The sequence below is a fragment of the Montipora capricornis genome, chromosome 4 (genome assembly GCF_036669925.1).
Source record: "Montipora capricornis isolate CH-2021 chromosome 4, ASM3666992v2, whole genome shotgun sequence".
NCBI lineage: Eukaryota > Metazoa > Cnidaria > Anthozoa > Scleractinia > Acroporidae > Montipora > Montipora capricornis.
The window spans coordinates 25,870,735-25,890,247 of NC_090886.1; the positions used below are offsets into that span (position 1 = coordinate 25,870,735).

The following is a 19,513-nucleotide window of genomic DNA, read 5'->3' on the forward strand; positions in this document are numbered from 1 at the left end:
TCAGTCTCCTTTGAACAGATCGTCTCACGAGTGAAGTCTTTCAAATAAGAATCGGCTTCATCCATATGAAAAGTGAAACTTATTACCATCCCAATTTCACTGTTGAACACGCTTTGAGGAACACTCTGAAGTGTACTTGGTAATGGACTTATTCGATTGGATGCAAACTTCTAGAAGGAGCCTATGACAAGGAATTTTTGATATTCTTTTCCACAGTTACCCATTTTTTTATAAATGGACGGCAATTAAAATGTTCCCTTGTTCAAATGCTAGTATGCCTTTCTGGGTTTGCTGCGATTGTCAAAATTCAAGAGAAGAGCAAAAGAATGTTAAATTGGCCTCCATTCATAAAAGTGGTCCACGGGCTTCAGATTACTGTAGTTGCCATCCCTGGAAAGAGTGTCCAGGTGTTGGGAGCATGGCAAAACGTATTGTTAAGAGCGCCTATTGTTTGATCGTCTCAGCTCTAGGTTTTTCTCGCTGGCTCTTGTTTTTCCTCTTAAAGCTGTTCTCAAATCATCTCCTTACCTCTTTTTGCAGGAGAAAGTATACGCTCTTCCAGTTGATCATCGCCCAGTTCAGGATGCTATCACCCATTTTATCACATGGCTGTCACGTGCTGAGGAGGTTGCCGCTCGCCATCCACCTCTGAAAGCAGAACTTTTGTTTCTGAAGGAAGAGGAAATCGCCCACACGGTATGCTATAGAGAATGCATTATGTGGATAATCATCGTGGTTGTATGAAAATGACTTTGGAATGAGAGCTGTTCGTGGTTTCGAGTTTTGTTTTTGGTGACTGAGATTTGATAACGTCACTTTATGACGTTGTGAGAATCCATTGCCAGGACCCAGTCAAAGACAGCTCTCTGCCATCTAAGATGATTATCTGTAAACGTTATGCAGACGGTGTATTTCTTGTTTTTGGTGGAATAAGTGAATTGCATAAAATTTGGTTTGTGCAGACCTGTTAATCTGTGACTTGAAAATCAAATTAAACTACCTTTCAATTTCAACTGGAAACCGCGTTATCTGGATTTTGGAACTTTCCTGAAGTTAGTTTAATTTTGCATAAGGCTTCTGTTTTTTTAGGGGTTTGGTATATAAAATAGAAAACGAGGACAACAGGCAGTGGTTTTTCAAGTTACGTAGTTAGTCAAACAGATTTAAGCTGGCCTCCCTTAACAATAAACGTCTCATATGGAGGTCGGCTAAATTTGCTAAATGCCCCAATTGGACTACCGATTCTCGTAACATGACGTACAAAATACAACAACCATAGAATGCGGCCATACATCCGTTGTTATTTCACCACCCTTCCCATTGTGCACGACTTTAAGAGTGTGAAGTTGCGGAACATTTTGGTTCGTAGTGTCAAACAGTAATACAACCCTTTCCAGTGTTATACCACAGGGTTTTCCACTTGTCATTTTGTTTCTTTGCATACGCGTTTTCTTAATAGGTCGCTTATACATTCACAGAAAAATGCAAATGATTTTCACGATTCTACGCAGCTGTTCACAACCTCTAATTTTATTGGATCAGTGAAAGTCATGGCTCTGTTGTGTTAGGATTAGGTTTCATTGTTCCCGTTGTGCCAATGTCATGGAGCTGTTTTAGTATCTGCGTCCAAACCCAATCCGTGGTGTACTACTCCTTAGATAACAACTATTCCGACACCGAATTGGAGGTGGCTGGTGGTGGATATTCGCGGCGAGGTAAATATCCACCATTAGTCACCGACTCCGAGGTGAATAGTTGTTTTATGATATACTGAAACAGTGAGATAAAACAAAAAAATGATTTTAACTCGTTTATTCCCGCAACGATGACAACTTTTTCGGGCCCAAATCCCGCGTGAGTTGCTCGGAGGTGATGCGGAGTCTGAGTAGCCAATCAGAGCGCGCCTTCAACGCCGTCCATTGTTTTAGTATATTTTGTGTCCAACAAGAGTTCATATTGACGGTTTTCACCTGACGTCACAGCAGCCATGTTGGTGCACAGAACAATACAGTAAAAGGTCTTTTGGGAATTTGAGTCTTGTAATGCAAAACACGAGGCATAATTTGCTATTGTTTTGTGCACCAAAATGGCCGTCTCATCACGTGATTAAAAACCATCTATACAGTGGCTGAATGTCACTCCAGGTCAACTTTATGGTAAACTAATCCGATCTGATAAGACAACACTTAACGTATTCCTTTGCAGCGCGTTAAATTTCATTTGACGTTTACCTTTCCACAGGCGGACAGGAGAGATGTCCTTATGCATGAAGTGAACTACAACCACGTCGTACAGAAAGCCACTGAATACTTGGAGTCATCGGGGCCTGGGCCCGAAAGAGACGAAATTAGCGCTAAATTGGATGATGTCAAGACCAGGTGGGAAGAGCTCAAGACAAAAACTGACGAAAGGCATGCACAGCTCGCCGAGATACTTCCGCTGGCTCAAAAATACCATGACAATTCTCAGAATGTAAAGGATGTGATCAGTTTGGCCGAGACGGAGCTGGGATCCGGTGCCAGCGTGTCACCTGATGTGGACATTGCGAAACAAGAGCTGCATAATATCAAGGTATGTTGCTTTGTTTTATCACTGCAATATCATAGGCGAAAGTTTCCAGCGGTGGTGTGCACTTTGCAACATCACCGTTACAGTACAAACGAAGGGGTCTCTCGTTGGCTTCTTTGCTCAGTGTGTAGTGTAGCAGCTCACATAAGCTGGCCTATATTTGCCATTGTGTCTGCCTCTTCTATCTCAAAGTCAAAATAATTGTAATTGTAGTTTAATGTCATGTTTTTGGTTTTGGGCAGCAAACCAATCATTGCCCCTCTTATTTTGCAACTGTCACCTGGCTATAGATACAGCTGTATTGGTTGCAATCAACTCAAAAAGCTAGGCGATGCATTGTTTGAATTATACTACAGCATATCATTACTCCTGCCGGAGTATTTATTAGAAATCGCCATGGTTTGCTTTTTTTGGGTTGCAAAAGGTTTTTTTTTTTCAGCGTTACATCAACAGTTGTGGTATTTTTCAAACAGGCAAAAAGGTATTAAATTTAGTTTCGTTGTGGATCTTTCAAGTTCGATTCCTTTACTTCCTTTAAGGTGTTTATCACCTCAACACACTTTTCCACTTTATTTATGCTCTGAAATCGTCCCAAATACGTCGTTGTGTTTTCAGAAACTTATGATTGAAATTTCACTTATTTGTTGGCTTTTCTAAGATCTGGACATAGTTGACGCCCGAACGAGCTTAATCGAGGACAAAGACGACTTTTACTCTCTATACTTTAGGACTGTTAGTGTGTGAATTCAGGCCATCGAGAATACAAGTCACACAAAGTTTGATTGTCTGAAAGGCCCATATTGCATTCCAAATGATCGGATTTGCACTCGACAATTGACCTTGGTATAAATTACGCCGATTTTTGAATGACAATTCGTCAAGCCCGTCGTTAAGATAAAACTGAATGCTTTTTAGAGATAAGGCTTTAGTTGAATCAGCACTATTATCTAAATATTGGTGTTTCTTATACAATTTTCAATTCTCCTTGCAGCGAATAAATGATTTATTCGCTGCAAGGAGAATTGAAAATTGTGTAGGTCGGACCTCACTCTCTCTGTCCTTGATCACGGTTTCTCGGGAACATGACATGTTTCTGTAAAATTCTAGTTAAAATAAACAACTGTCTTGTCCTAATTTGCGTTGAAGCTTCCGGTAGGAAGTGGCCATCTTGCGTTTAAAAATAAAGTTTCTCTTCCCCCGATTGTAGAACTAGTACTTTCAGATTTTAAATTATCCTTAACGTTTACACGTTGTTTTTCTTTCTTTTTTTTTTTTCTTTTTCTTCCCATACCTGCGCCTTTCCTTAAAACAAAGTTGATGCGTTTTACAGTCAAAATAGCTCAAGCGCTCCTCCGACGAGCGGATTAATGAGTTCCGAGTCATTATTGCAAATTTGATTTCAGTAATCATTTCAATAATCTGTTCGTCAGATGAATGATGCAAAATTCAAATCAAGCTTCAGTTCAAAACTCGAATTTTGATTGGATTATTGCTCGCTTCCGGTGCCAGGAGAAATATCACGCAATTCATTGGCGGGAAATCTCACAACTTCATCAGCGATCGTGATTGGCTCTTGTACCAGGCATCAAAACACCTTTCCAACTTACCACGTTAAGTGTCATGGGCGCTTGGTCTGATCTTTTTGACGTATCCATGGAAATTTACCACGGGAAATTTACCATGGGAAATGTCGGTCACGCGCACTAAATGCAGTTTCTCGTGGTAAAAGGGTCATTTACCGCAGTAAAAGTGCCCCGTGTAACGGTATGTACTTGGTGTATTTTGTCATTTAGGGGTTATCTATTGTACAAAATTATCTAAACACGGTAGAACCGTCAGGGTTAGGATTAGGGTTAGCGTTAGGGTTAGGTTAGGGTATTTGTATAATTGCTGAACGTTTTATACCATGTTTAAAAAAATTTAAAACAATATAAAAAGAGAAACCAAGTAACAACACATGTAACCGCAACTATAAATCCGTTCGTCAGAGGAACGCTTGATCTGTTTTGACTTTAAGCAGGTAAAATGTAATTAATGTAATGTTCATTTTCTGCTTTTCCAGGGCGTCTTGAAGGCGGTCGAGAAACGGTCACATGACGTAAAAGAAATGAACGATCTTGGAGAGGAACTTGCTGGCAAGCTCGACATGTATCGTGGGATATCAAGTGAGGCCCGTTACGATAAGCGAACAACGACTGAACGCTATGAACGCATTTGTCTGGAATTGCGCAACCGTGAACAACTGATCGAGGCTCAAGTTAACTCTGCCGATAAATTTACAACGGCATTGCAGGAGTTTCAGATAGATTTGACTGGTGTGGAAGCTGTCATCTTAGAAGAGACTCCCGAAATGATAGTGACACGTTAAAGAGACAACTGGCAGAGCTTCAGGTAATACCTTTATTCTCCGAGAAGAGAGGAATGGAGGAAGGGGATGCGTTAGGCAAAGGAAAAAAATGGTTGTTTTCGATTTGCAGGATGGGAAAGGAAAAGAAAGGAATGGAACTTAAAGTGTCTAGTAGATTTAGCGCTGGAGCACTAATTGGGGACACTGTAAACTGAAATTAACAATTAACACAACAATAGACCATATTCGTATTCTCAGTATTGGACTGGAACTAGCTTGGAATGGAGGCTAATGCGGGGAAACCTTTTCAAATGCAAATACTTTTTAATATATTCCCCAGCATTAGCCTCCACTGCAAGCTAGTTCCAGTCCAATACTGAGAATACGAATATGGTCTATTCAAATGATGGTTTTTGAGGAGAGGGGAAGCCGGAGTACCAGGAGAAAACCTCTCGGTGGAGAGTACAGAACCAACAAACTCATCCCACATATGACGCCGAGTCGAGGAATCGAACCTGGGCCACATTGGTGGGAGGCGAGTGCTCTCACCACTGCACCCCAGGGATCGGGAGATCGGGAGATCTGTATGAATCATTACAATCGCGAACCTAAGGCGAGTAATTGTAAATTCTAAGCTCATTTTTCGAGAGGGTTATATCCGTTTTGTAAATTGAATACAAGATATAGCATGTTTATCAGTGTACTATCTGTTTAAATATATGGTTGTTATACAATAGGCCAGTTTCGTATTCTAACGGTTGGACTGGATCTAGCATGAAATGGAGGCTAATGCGGGCAAATTAATTTGCATTTGAAAAGACTTGCCCGCATTAGTCTCCATTTCATGCTAGATCCAGTCCAGCCGTGAGAATTCGAAATTGGTCTATTGAGATAGTTATTGTGGCAAAATTTAAACTTGTCGGATCAAGAGGTATACATGTGATCCAAACGCTTTTATTGGCTGCCCACCTCCTGAAATGTTATCGTGTTTTAAAAACGTTCCTCAAAGGTTGTCGAAACGATTGTTGCTGTAATGAACATTCATGGTGTATGGGTTTGTATCAAACAGGCTTCCAAAGTTGCCTTGGCACAACGAAGACCTAAACTTGGTTCTCTGCAGTCTAGTGGAGTGGCGCTAATGAAGGAGAACAAAGGCAACGAAAAGTTTGTAGACGCCACCAAATCCAAAGTCCAAAAAGTCACAGATCTATATCGCAGTATTGAGGACAAAATCAAGGACCGTATATCGATTGTTCAGACTGCCTTGTACCGCTGCCAAGGATTCGATGAGGTTCTAGATGACTTTGAGAGATGGCTGTACGAGGCAGAGAGAGACTTCAACACGCTTGGTTCACTGTCAATCAAACCAAGTGTCATCAAGAAACAGAGGGCGGGGCTTAAGGTGAGATTTGTACCACATGTACCGAAGCAAAGTCCGTCTTCCAAGTTCCTCCAATCGAATTAGGTTTTGGGTTCAGTAGTCTTACGTTGAGTGATATCGAGCAGGGTTCATTTGGTTGTTCAGCTAGCCATCATGATACTACACACAATCCGAGACAAATTGCAAATTGTAATGCTCCTGTTCAAGACTCTCTTTCTTCACCACTTCGTACCGGTGCCCCTCCCCCCCCCCCCCCCCCTATGTCTACCCCAACCAAGCTGTTGACACTCATTGTCTTGTTCTTCTTTGGTCTAGTGAATATAAATCGACACAAGGGTTCAAATCCAGTTCACAGTTTATGACAAAATCTGTGACTAAGGCCAATGTGCATCTCAAGTAATTATGGGTACGATATGTGTGAGGCCAGTTTGTATTAAACGATCATTATAAGTCCAGTCTCGATAAAATGTTAGTCTAAGATGCCACTTTTTATATAGCGCAACTTTGTTTTCAAACCTTGTGCTTGCAAACAATGTTAATTATATTATAGACCACCAAGTCAAATACAACAGTCTTAAGACATAACTATGCCTGCACAAAAAAAGAAAAGAAAAGAAAACGGTTTTATTTTCAGGTAATCAAGGAAGACGTAGACAACCATGCTCCAATGTATGATGACATTAATCAGCGCGGCACTGACATACTGATACGAACAGACTCGGCTCCAGACAGACAGCAGTTGCAGACGAGATTGCAGGAAGTGGGAACTAGGTGGAAAAACCTCAAGTCGCAAATTGACGAGCGCCAGAAAAGCCTCGGTAGACTTGTACCCAGTGTTGCTGGTTACATGGAAGTACACGAGCAAGTGGTCACGTGGTTAAGCGAAAGCGAAAGCAAGTTTGACCGGTTATTGTCAGAACTCGGTGATGTGAGCGATATAACCGAAATGGCAGAAAAACAAGAACAGCTCAAGGTACAGAACTAAACTGTGTACTTAACATTTTCCTATTGCGTTTTCGTTCTTCGAAGAAAAGCTCTTTTCTTGGCTTTCCTTTCAAACATGGCGGGTTACTATTGATAGTTTGATCTCTTCACCCGCAGACCAGTCAATTTTCTTCTCCAAGTTCGCTTTGATTGATACTCAGTAAAAAAGTGACAAATAGCAGTCTTTTGACGAACTAAGTAGGTACTGAGAGACGTAACAAACTGTTTTGCAATGCAGAATTTCGTTGAAAACAGAAAAGAGAACTGTTGTTTTGGACATTAAATGGTAACGCTTTTGGGACTCGATCAATCATATTTAAAGATACCTTCCTTACAGGTAAATGAAATAATATAATTTTGCTTTTCTCTTTTCAGGCCTTAAGCAAGTCTCTGGAAAATCACAAACCTGTGTATCAGAATCTCCTTGCTTCATCAGAGTCCCTGATTGGCTTGTGTCACGAGCTGTCGATCAGTAATGATATCGTCATGGTAAGCAGTGGAACTGAGGAAATTAAGAGACGTTGGGAAGCCTTCACTGCGAAAGTTCTCAGCCAAGAAAAAGACCTGAAAAATTCCAACAAGACGTTAGCCCTGGTAAGTAGTATCAGGTACTTGTATAAGCCACATGGTGCAGCAAAGTTGTTTAAACACACTATGGTTGTATCTTTTATGTAGGTACGTGCTCCGCAGGCAATTTCAAGTCATCATGCTATTCCGTTAACTTTTGCCAAGAGGAATACACCACCTCTGTAGCGTCATTTGCACATTGTCAATTTCAGATCATGTGACGGCCCCTGATAGTTCTAAATGTTAATTACACGACGAAACCATATCCAAGTGCATGATTATTTGTGGTTTATTTTGGGAAAACAAAATCAAACATCAACACTTGGGATTGATTCTGTACACTGTCACATACACAGTGACGCTGTAAACTTTAAACGATCTCCCCTTGGTGATTGACTCGGGTACAAGCCATCACGATAGCTTCCAAATAACTCCAATCGATTTTGCTCTTTTAAAGTTTGTTTTGCTCGCTTCATGTAGGTACAAGAAGCAATGCAGCCGATGCAACAGGTCATGTCTGAAGCAGAAAGCATTCTGGCCACAGAACCCCAAGTTGGGTTCAACATTGGACAAGCTAAGGAGGAGCTCATCAAAGTCAACGTATGTTTACCGACATTGTTCTTTTCTTGTTACATAAAATTTCCGCTCAAAAACTAACCAAGAATCTTGAACCATGTTCCTTTGTTTCTATGCCAACAGAAAATGATTGACGTGTTAGAAAAGACGGAAATCAAATTGTTGAGACTGTCCAAGCAGGTGACGAATAACGAATACATCATAACCATCGTCAAAGACAACCAAGTCATGCAGGTTAGAAGTAAAGAGGTTTTGGGTCTTTTTTTTTTTTTTTCGCGTGACAATGGTCAAAATGTCTTTATATACTATTGTCATGCAAAAAAATCGTATTTTTTATATTTGCTGATATGCTTTATTCCTTCGAAATAGTGACAAAGAACTGATCAGAATATTAACAAAATGTGTTGAATTAAGTGAATTTTGATTGAAGAATGTGATACTCTTTTTGACATAGGTGATCAATATAACTTGAGGCTCAGCTCGAAACTTAAAGCTCATCTCCAAACCTCGGTTTTAAATTTTTAATGACCTTGACGTTAAGGTGCCCATTGTAACAGCTAGTTGTTCACGTTTTCTAAACACTCAATTACTGTTTTGGGTAGGTTCGATTGAAAGAGAGAAAGGTCAAACTCGAAAAGTACATACGAACCGTGGAGGTATTCCAGGGAGCCGGAAATGAGATTGAAATGAAAGTCATGGCCATCATGAGCTATGTGTCGGTGGAGATTATTGTTACAGACTTGGAGAACGTCCAGGATCAGTTGCAACATGTTCAGGTATGCTGTTCATAGAGGAATTTAGAATCAGCACGTGTCTTGTTTGGCACAGATGTTCAGACAAGTTTCGAGAAAAGCAAAATGGATGGGAGTAATACATACCTCTTACTAATCGAGTTCGAGGTCCGTACTGCAAACGGGAAAAAACGAGGATCCGTAAATTTACAGTACGGGCCGAGATAACGAGATTAGTGAGATGTTTATTATATTTCTGTGGTAATCAGCCGCGAGGGAAAGGAAACTAGTTGAAGTCAAGCGGAAGGTACATCTGCCACAAAGGTTCAATTGCCGGGTCAAAATCAGAAAAACGAAATCTTCTTGGCAGTTTGAAATAGTTGCTCGCAAGATTCAAACACTAGGAGTTTTACAAGTTTATGTAACACAGCGACATCAAAAACTTGCTAGAAAATGTTTTATCGAAATTTCAAATTTTCTATCTGAGAGCTGAGAGATATGATTCTTTGTTTCTTTTCCTTTAAGAATCTTGAGGATGAGGTCGTCATTCACAGACGAAAAATCGACACCATGGAAGAAACCGGAGAATGGATCATCAAGGAAAATGGTGGGAATCCCGAGGTCATCCACGAAGTTCACTCGAACATCAAGCGCGCAAAGTCGACTATTAACGAAGTGACAGTCAAGCTTATGGATCGTCGCCGCAGATTAGAAACTGCCCTGACTGAGAAACAGCGTGTGTTTGAAACTTTTGACAATTTCGACAAGAGGGTAGTAAAGCTGGACAAGTCACTTACCCGGGCAAAGCCCGTTTCGGCTGAATTCATCGTCATTAAAGAGCAAAGAACTTCTCATGAGGTAAGACTGCGTCAAAGCGGTGTTTCATGCAGTGCCGAATAAGTTAATATCGCGATAATTTGGTTTTGGTTTTGCATCGTTACAACTTTTGGTGAGCATAGAAACCTCGCCAAAATTTTTGAACGAATCGACGAAGCCATCAAAATCTCACCAATCAGGGATAGAAGAAAGGCAGTTTTGACTTGGTCGCTCACGTTTTCCCGCGTTCAGTGTCATGGTCATTGCTTGATTTGGTTGCCACGCTTTATTTTAGATGGAAATACATGTAGACTGTTTATAATGGAAAGTGCATTTAAGGAATAATACACTCAAGCACTCTAGCAAAATGACATTATAAAACCCCCAACTGGCCAAAGTTTGCTAGTTACAGAGCATGGTACCGAGTACCGAGTTGAATTCCTGAATTCCTGATTTGAAACCTGCAAGTTCGATGGGCATTCCTTTGAAGCATACAGACTGAGGCAGAATTACCTTTGTAAGTTCCTTTCAGAGGTAAAATCGCCAGACTAATGGTGGCTAATTAGGACCCGTTTTCCTTTCCTTAGCTCCGGTCGCATATATTTCCGTGCTCTGTGATTGGCTAATTTGATTCTATGTGTCGGCTGTGATTGGCCAAAGAATAACTTGTGTTTCTAATGTTACTGTGATGTTTGCGGTTGCTCTTTTTTTTTGTTTTTTTTATTTGTTTTTTGTTGCTTGGTAGTCGATTGTTTTTCTCTCGAACATTTCTTATTTGTAATGATTTTTTTGCACAGAACTAACAGTAATTTTTGTTCTTTAAGGTTGTCATTCGCGAGGTTGGTCGTCTTCGTCCTATATCTGACTACCTGTTTCCAGCCGCCGAGAGTCTCCTGTCCCAAAGCGAGGCCGCTCCTGAGAAAGAAGTCTTTGAAAGCCGTGTAGTGGCGACACGCTCATTGTGGGACGGCGTAAGGGTTAGAAGCGACAAGAGACACGTCGTGATTGAGCGTGTGTTTCCCTTAGCGCATAATTATGACGATGCCTTCCGCGTACTCAGTGTGTGGCTAAAAGAAACTGAACAGAAGGTCATCAACCTAGCCCCTGTACCCTGCGACACGACTAGCTTGAGTAATCAACAAAAAGCCCTAACAGTAAGTATTACCATAGATGGTACGGTGGCAAAAATGGAATGTTGATTTTTTTTTTCCCATGCAATGGAAAGAACATATTGGTTCGACTTGCTATTTATTTCTGGTCGCACAACGATTCCGTCTTTGGCTTCTCATTGTAAGTACGCTCTTTGTGCTACTGACAGTTTCATCGACAGTTGTTAATAATTGCGGATGACGTTTATTTTTTGTCCTTTTAACTATCAGTAAATAAAATTATATTAAACTGCATATTTAAAATGCATAATAAGAAGTATGGCCAAATTGCCCCAAACGGCATTGTAAATTAGTCCTGGAAAGCTAAGCCCCGAGGTGATGGCTTGTAAATGTACTTCGCTTCATCTTCACAGGCTCTTCATGAAGACATCACCAACCACAAGCCGGTTTATGAGTTTTTCATGTCGGCGGCAACAGCTCTTAGCAACGCCTGCACTGCCGCAAATATCACTGACGGCTTGGAACCACTCAAAATGCTCAACCAGGAGGTAGCCAATCGGTGGCAAGTTATGACGTCTGTTGTAGACCACAAGAAAGAGGTGATTGACAGCACTCAGAAACAAATGAAGATGTACGAAGATGCTGTCGAAAAACTGAAGGGTTTGCTGGCCCGCGCGGAAGCTGCTTTAGCTGCCCAGGGTGCACCTGGAGTTGACGTGAACAAAGCAAAGACCAATAGGGACACATTGAAGGTTTGTGGTACAAGAAGATATTTGGTTTTGCCTCCCCGTATTTGCGTCACCTAAAAGAAATAAGTATTCATCCAATAGAGAACGCAATTGGTTTTGATAGCGCTGAAACGCTTGACGTTGATTCATCAGGGCCCCGTTGAGCAATGGCCGCTTAACTTTATACGGTGGACAAAACACTATCTCACAGTTTCATTCTCTGCAAAGACTTCCGTATTTGCTCGCATGAACGCAATTACGCAAACTCGAAGCACATCTAAGTAAAGGCGTGTTCCAAAACCTTGGTCAAAGATTAACGTGAAGCATATTTTATACCCTGGAAAATGACTTATCCAATGCATAGACAAAGTTGTACGGCATTTAAAACTCTCAGGCCAGGTGGATAGTATTATGTACCCTTTAGTGAACTTGAGACTGAATTTTAAGGAACGAATGACGGAATCAAACGTGGATACCTTTTGGTCAACTGTCTCTTTGTAGTTGACCTTATGAGGGAATGTCAAGGTGAGCCTTTGATTTCTTGTCGTATGGGGCTGATTTATTGCTGCGTTAATTTTCAGACTCTCCTGTCAGTATTGGAGAATGCCAAAGAAGAGCTGATGTATCTAAATAAGACAGGAGACAATCTGGTGAATGACGTAGATGATCAGCTGGTGAACTCGGCTCCGATACAAGAGCAACTTGCTAAACTAAACGCTACTTATAGGAACATTCTTGATAAACTGGAGCAAGAACAGATCAAACTTGACATGGTGAGTTTATCTTACTCAAACCTATAGATCATGTTTACATGACGTCACCGCGCCCATATTGGTGATCCAAAACAAAGGCGACCATAATGGCGTACCAAACTAATCAACCGGGAATCGAACTCTTATTTTTATGCGAATACTTTCTTTTGCTTAGTAATCCAATATGGCTGCTGGTGACGCGAGTGCAAAACGCTCCATTAATTAAACACAGGCTATTTCTAATTTAATCGAATGAGCAGTTGAGGATGACTCCGAGAAAAAACTATAATCGACCACATCTCATTAATTTTTGTTTTCATCCTCAGTGAAAGAAATTTTAGAAAGTCACGCGGATAGAACAAAACGAAAAAAAAATTGTAGCGTTAAAACACCAAAGTGAATCCGGATTTTGGAACTGCTAAGGTCGATTTGAATGTCCCTTCAATTTGTAGATGTATTCAGTATCACCTGTTAAAGGGTAGCGTGCTATAAGCATCGCAGACTTGAAATGTTTAGCATCTAAATGGACAATAAATTAATTAATCAAGACGCAATTGTCATTTTGATCCGAAGGTTATCACCAACGCAGAGGAGTTCCAAGGCGCTGTACTTGAGTTTGAAGCATGGCTGCCATCAGTAGCGAGAGCAGTTGAGAAGTTTGAACCAATCGCATCAGATCCAGTGGAAATCAAGAAACAGCTCATCGAAGCAGAGGCAAGTTGATGTTATTGATTATGACCGGAGACTCGTTCGCCAAAAAACCTTTTGTGAAATTTTGAAACGTGTTTCCCAAAAAGCTGTTCGGTTAAACACATTTCATGAGAAGTAAGAGTAACATAAGTTTTAGGTTTCTGCGGGTGTCAGACATTGTTGCATTCTGCGGAACAACTCGAGTACAGGATGCTTCAAAGCCCTGAAGGCCTAACATGTTGCAAATTGCATGCTTTCTTACAGTATGTAAAACTTTGTATGTTGAATGATAAACGCTTTTGTCTTTTACTTGATGAATGATTGGTTTTAACATCAAATTCTGTTGGTGTACTTTTCGGACGCTTGCTGTGGGGCGGTGGGAAACTATGTCTTGCTTGATGATATGGAAGAACTTATAAAACCATAACAAATTGCAGGACTTGCATCTGGCACTTGAAGGAAATAAGCCGCTACTCTTGTCGGCTGAAAACCGTGGTCAACGATTGTTGGAAGTGTGTGAAGAGGAGGTGACCGTCGATTCTGTGGTAGCGACTAAACTAGATCCACTTCAGCAAGCGTTTGAGATCCTGTACGAGGCAGTGGTGGACCGAGAAGGACAGTTACAGATGAAGCTCGTACAAACCCAAGATTTTGACTCCTCCCTCGCTGACATCATACGCTGGGTGGTGGAGACAGAGCGGACTCTTGCCCGACAGGAGCCTATTTCCTTGCAACCTGTCAAAGTTAATAGACAGAAAAATGATCAAGAGGTCAGTTCGGATTGTTTGGTGCGCTCTGTATCCCTGTTTCACTGCATGGTAGCGTAGGTTAGAATGTACTTACAGGAAAAACTGTACAAGCTGATTTTTCACTTTTTTTGTATGGAGGATAAGATTTATTTACAATTTTTACCATATGAAAAATCGTGTAAAGACTGGAGTGCGAAATGGTTTTCTCTTCTTTTCAAAAAGCGTTTCGTCAAATCCTTCCCGATCAACCTTTGTATAAACCAAAAAATAATGCGTGGAAAGGGATTGTGAGCGATCTTTACGCATTCATTTGTTCCCACAATACTCTTCCTTTCACAAAGCCCCTTTAGCTCGTCTTGTGAACGAACAATGATGATTCTGTGATGTCTACTCAGAACGAAGGAAGCTACTTTGATACAGCGAGGAAGATAATAGATTTTAAACAATCTTCTTTCGAAATGGGGCGCTCTAAATATGCATTTGTTATTGTAGGTTTTGTGCAAAGAGATAGCGAACCAACAACCAGTGATTCAACAAGTTGAAAGCCATGCAAACAAAGTCCTAGAATCCATGCCTCTGGGACCCGACCGCGATATCCTGAAATTTAAGTTAGCAGACGTTTCACGACGTGTGGCAGCAGTAACTGAAAAATCAACCGAGCGAAAAGAAACTTTGAACTCCATCCAACCTCTTGCTGAAAAGTACCACGATTCCTTGCACGCTTTTTTGCCTTATTTGGAAGGTGCTGAAGACAAATGGAGTCGCTGAAAACGGTACCACATGACAAGGAAAGTACTGCACGCCACAAAACTGATTCCCAGGTAATGAATGGGTGTTATGTTTCTTTTACGCATGTCCCATCACTCGTGTGAAGACGGTTGGAGTATTTACCATCTTGTCACATAATCGACTCTGTCAATGTGGAACTATGTTTACTAATGTTACTTCTCTCCGAATAGAGCTTTTCATGGTAAAATCTCATTTTTGGAAAAAAAAAATGAAAGATGCGAGATTTATTTATTGCCCAATAACGCACTCTGTCAACCAAACTTAAATAGTGGAGAAACTACCGAGGGCCTGCATGTTATGTGCAAAGTTAAAGGTTGTTCGCAGAGCGAGTTGGTTTGTGAAAACCTTTTTGTTTTTCCATACATTTGTCTGTCACCGCGCACCTTGCAGAGTGTTTCATCCTTGGCAGGAGGTACTTGGGATCTGGATCCAAGATAGTGATAACGTATACCTTTGTTTTCTGTGGATTCTTTTTAGGCCTTCCTAGAAGGAGTTGAAAGCCACAAGGGTATTCATCAATTGGTAAACATGGCTGCAAAAGCCTTACTCGAGTACTGCCAAGACAACGCTTTGAGTGTTGACACCTCACACATCATAGATGAGGTACAAGATGTGAATGTGCGCTTTGATAAGTTATGCAGAGCTAACTTTGATATGGAGAAACAAAGTCGAATGGCAGATCAGAGCGTGGGGCTATACCAGAAAGCCTTGCAGCCTGCGCTTGAAACGTCCGTTGAAGTGAGTAGTTATTTGGAGTCTGAGCCTGCGATTGGACTGGATGCGGAGAAAGGCCAAGAAGAGCTGAACAGAGTCGAGGTAAATTTACTTATGACTGAAATGAAGCTTCTAAGGCAAGCCACCTAAGAAGTAGTTTCTGAACGGTAGTTTGTTAGCCACTCGATGAAAGTTGATCGTAGTATATTTTAAAATAGCTCTTGTCAATTTTACGTGCGTTTATCTTCTGTCTCCACTTTTTGCCGTTTGATTTGCAGGAGCTCATTAGCACTCTTGAAGAACAAAAAGCTGATCTGGAGGTGGTTGAAATGTCAGGTCCTCCTCGTGTTGAACAAGCTGCAGACTTAGCTGAAGAGCTGACCACTATATCACAGAAACATGACTTCAGTGTCAACAAGCTCAAACGACAGAAGGTAGAGGCCTGTTCTTTCAATTTCAACAACGATTAATAGCGTGAATCAGTTGAACATTTTCATGGTGTTCTTTTGAGAATCCCCCCCTCCCCTCCCCTCCCCTCCCCCCCCCCCCCCCCCCCCCCCCCCCCACACACACACACACAAAAAAAAGAAAAAGGAGAAAAAACCTCAAGAAAGCTGTAGGAATAGCGAGAAACAACCATGAACGTAACTCTGAAATCTGATATACAAAAATTTGGTTTCATCAACGGAGTTGATAATGTAAATTGGCCACCGTACAGAGATCTAAAGGCTGACGTTTCGAGCGTTAGCCCTTCGTCAGAACGAATCATACTACTTCCCCACCGACGCAGCACCACAGTTTCTTTAGAAACTACCCCTCCATTCATCTGAAATCTGATAGTCTACCAGAATGCACCTTATCTCTATAGAACTCGCTTCGGATGCATCTTACCAACAGACAACGGTTGTATGAAAAAGTCTAACCAGCAAATCGGTTAATTATTCATGTCCGAGACTATATCGGAACTTTTTTGCTTTGGTGGAAGATTTATTTTCTGACAGTTCGTTGAATTTTATGCATAACTAAAAACAATTGTTTTCTTATTCTCTGGCTTATACCTTGGTCTTGATAAATTTTCTCCTTTGGCCTTGACTGCTATGTAACCACACTCTAGCAGACTCTTTGGAGGCTGAACATTTCAGCCGAGATATTTCACGTTTTGATTTGTGAGTTTTTCCTAAATTATGACTCCAATTTGTTTCGAGGTTATGTTGGTTATGGAGAAAGAAACAGCCAGATCGTATTGCGTAATTATTATATTTATTGAGGAATTTACCGGAAAATGTTTTTTCCGCAGTCAGTTGAAGCACGTATAGACACCTCGACTGGCCTTGTGCATAATAATACAGTGAACACAAAACAGCGAATTGATGGCGTTTTTGTGGTTACGTTAAGAAGCGTTTACGTGTAGATAACTATACGAATTGTTTGACGTTGATGGAAACGCAACCGTTTGTTTTTTTAAAACAGGTTCGACTAACTAAGCATGTCGAAAAGGTCATGATGTTTATGAAGCTACAACAAGAAATGGAAGTGTGGTTGGAGGGGATGTCTGACAAGGTTGGTCGCCTGTCACCTGTCAGTGAGGACAGCGAGAAGGCAAAAACGCAACTGGTCAACACCAAGGTATGAAAAATGTCAATCATTGGCAGATTGTGCAGGTACCGGAGAAGAGGTGACGTAAAACAAAAGAAATAAAAGCCATGCAGAATGCAAAGAACTCCAAATTAAGGCTTATCCCTTGTGTGAGCAAAATACAAAGTTTTCCCTCACTTAGAGAAAGACCCCAATTATTTTTAAACTTTTGACAACTCGATCAAATCCTAGTTGAGCGAACATTTAGCCTCGGAAGGAATACCACTTGTATTTTATCTAAATAACTAACATACAGAGCTTACCAAGATTGGAATGTGGTTGAATGATGTTTGCAGTGCATTATTTACTTTTTGTCTTTCAATAAAATGTCTTATCAATCTGTATGTTAAAAGTTTCGGCCGACTTCAAATATCAAGCTTAATATCGCCATCCGGTTCTACTGTGCAATTTAGTCTTATAAATTTAGCAAACAACAAGAGATTAATCATTTGGGACAAAGTACAAAATGGCCCTTGCTCTTTGTCTTTTAATAACTGCTCTTTGAGCTCCAAAAATAGTTGCTTTGTTGGAATTTGGAGTTCTTCTTAGGACTTTCTGATATAGTTGTAAGATGCGAACTTGGACTCTTAAATTTGTCTGAAGATTAATACTTCAGTACAGTACTTTCCTATATTTGACTTTGACGTTCTTCATCAGTATATTCTATTGAAACCTGAATGCAGCTTGTTTTTCGTCGTTCAAACGAGTCCGAAACAATGCGTTGTCTTTCTGTGAGTGTTTTAAGAGTAACTGTATTTAAGACACGGGTCCTTCGTGGTAAACCAAGGGTATTTGAAAAGGAGTCAAAACTGCCTGAGCATGGTAGATTCTGGTGAAGCAAAATACGGAAAGAAAGCGATCCATAAATAACAAATCGCCTTTGTTTTTCTTGCACTGACTAGTAACTGAAAATAATACCTGGCTTTCACTGACTATTATTCTGTTCTACTGTTTCTATAATTATTGATTGCTGATACTTAAAATAGTCTGTTTGGATGGTTTTGTTTCATTGCAGTATCGTTTGATTTACCAAGACGTCTTCCAAAAATTTAAGTATAGTATTCTTTCCTAGGCCCGTTTCTGCAAATTCCGGAAGCTTTATTGCTGTCAGATAGTAATCCTTAATTCAAAGCTGAGGCCCAATAAATAAGGTTTTCGGTATTGATTTCAAGTTTTTGAGATGCAAACATGTGTTTCATCTAGCAGGAAATGAGGACTCCGCCTTGTATTTGGTAATAAACAAATTTGGCCCGAGAACCATTAGCTGTTGGCTTTTGATAATTTTATGCGAACGGCTATTTTTGCGCGAAAGGGAATGATTTCGTTTTTGATATTAACTCGATTTTCGTGTGGTTTGCCTCGCCCGCATTGTTTTAATTTAAAAGACACTATCTTGCAAGTTCTTAATAAAGTGACCAGTTTTCCGTTTGCCATAATCTTTTTGCAAAGAAAAAGACAATATCACAAAAAGCCAACTGATTATTAAGCCCTGGCTTAGATAAATGACTTCTTCAGTGTTTAGCAGTCTTCTCGATATAGGCTCCTATTTTGTGGCCGAAAAGACATCTTCAACGTGTTACAAAAATCCTCTCTGTTCACTTTTAGTTGCTCAATGAAGAATTCCAAACAAATCGCAGTAAGCTTGAAACACTGGAGGAAATCATGCACTACCTTAGCGAGGTGGCGAAAGATGATCCTACTCTTGTAGCGGAAGTAAGAGACAGTCTTATCACGGTGGAAGAGCCCTTTGAACGGCTTCATTCCAGTGTCCTACAGCGGCAAGCTCGTCTGCAGAACATCGTCATTCAAAGTCAGGATTTCCAACTATCACTGAGAGAAGCGCAGGATCAGTTGAATGAATTCGAAAGAAATATCGCCCAACTACAACCTGTCAGTGCAATGTATGAGGAAGCTGTACAGCAGAAAGAAGATCATGAGGTATCAGTCACGGTTTTTTTCCCAGTATTGATTCTCCGACTCGACTATGGTTGGCCTTTTGTTGCACAATTCCGCAATGCATATTTGTATGCAACAATCTATATTGATTCAACTTGAACACAGGATATTTTCATTCAATCTATATAGATTCAACTTCAACACAGGATATTTTCATTTAACGGCTATATTAAATCAACTTCAACACAGGATATTTTCATTCAACGACTTCACATTCATTCAACTTCAACACGGGCTATTTTTGTGCAAGAAGAATATTTATTCAACTTCGACGCCCAAAGTTACGCTTTATGGAGCGAATTTATTTATTCAACTTCAACAAAAGTATGTTCATTCAACAAAACATGTTCATTCAACTCTTCGCAAGTTCCCGGACATCGATAAATTCTTATTCAACAAAGCTCCACTTACCTGCCCCCAC

General features: G+C 40.6%; 1 protein-coding gene across 1 annotated transcript in view; it reads left to right on the forward strand.

Annotated features, from left to right (window-relative positions):
• LOC138045848 (nesprin-1-like) overlaps positions 1-19,513 on the forward strand; it is a 175,910-nt gene that overhangs the window by 83,873 nt on the left and 72,524 nt on the right. The window contains 22 exon segments of the mRNA XM_068892482.1: positions 541-696; positions 2,242-2,571; positions 4,631-4,910; positions 4,913-4,959; positions 5,985-6,317; positions 6,931-7,269; positions 7,656-7,874; positions 8,328-8,447; positions 8,547-8,657; positions 9,026-9,199; positions 9,680-10,012; positions 10,795-11,124; positions 11,493-11,831; positions 12,389-12,580; positions 13,133-13,273; positions 13,687-14,019; positions 14,491-14,752; positions 14,755-14,819; positions 15,265-15,603; positions 15,780-15,935; positions 16,972-17,127; positions 18,742-19,074. Of these exon segments, the coding sequence (XP_068748583.1) occupies positions 541-696; positions 2,242-2,571; positions 4,631-4,910; positions 4,913-4,959; positions 5,985-6,317; positions 6,931-7,269; positions 7,656-7,874; positions 8,328-8,447; positions 8,547-8,657; positions 9,026-9,199; positions 9,680-10,012; positions 10,795-11,124; positions 11,493-11,831; positions 12,389-12,580; positions 13,133-13,273; positions 13,687-14,019; positions 14,491-14,752; positions 14,755-14,819; positions 15,265-15,603; positions 15,780-15,935; positions 16,972-17,127; positions 18,742-19,074 (5,088 nt within the window).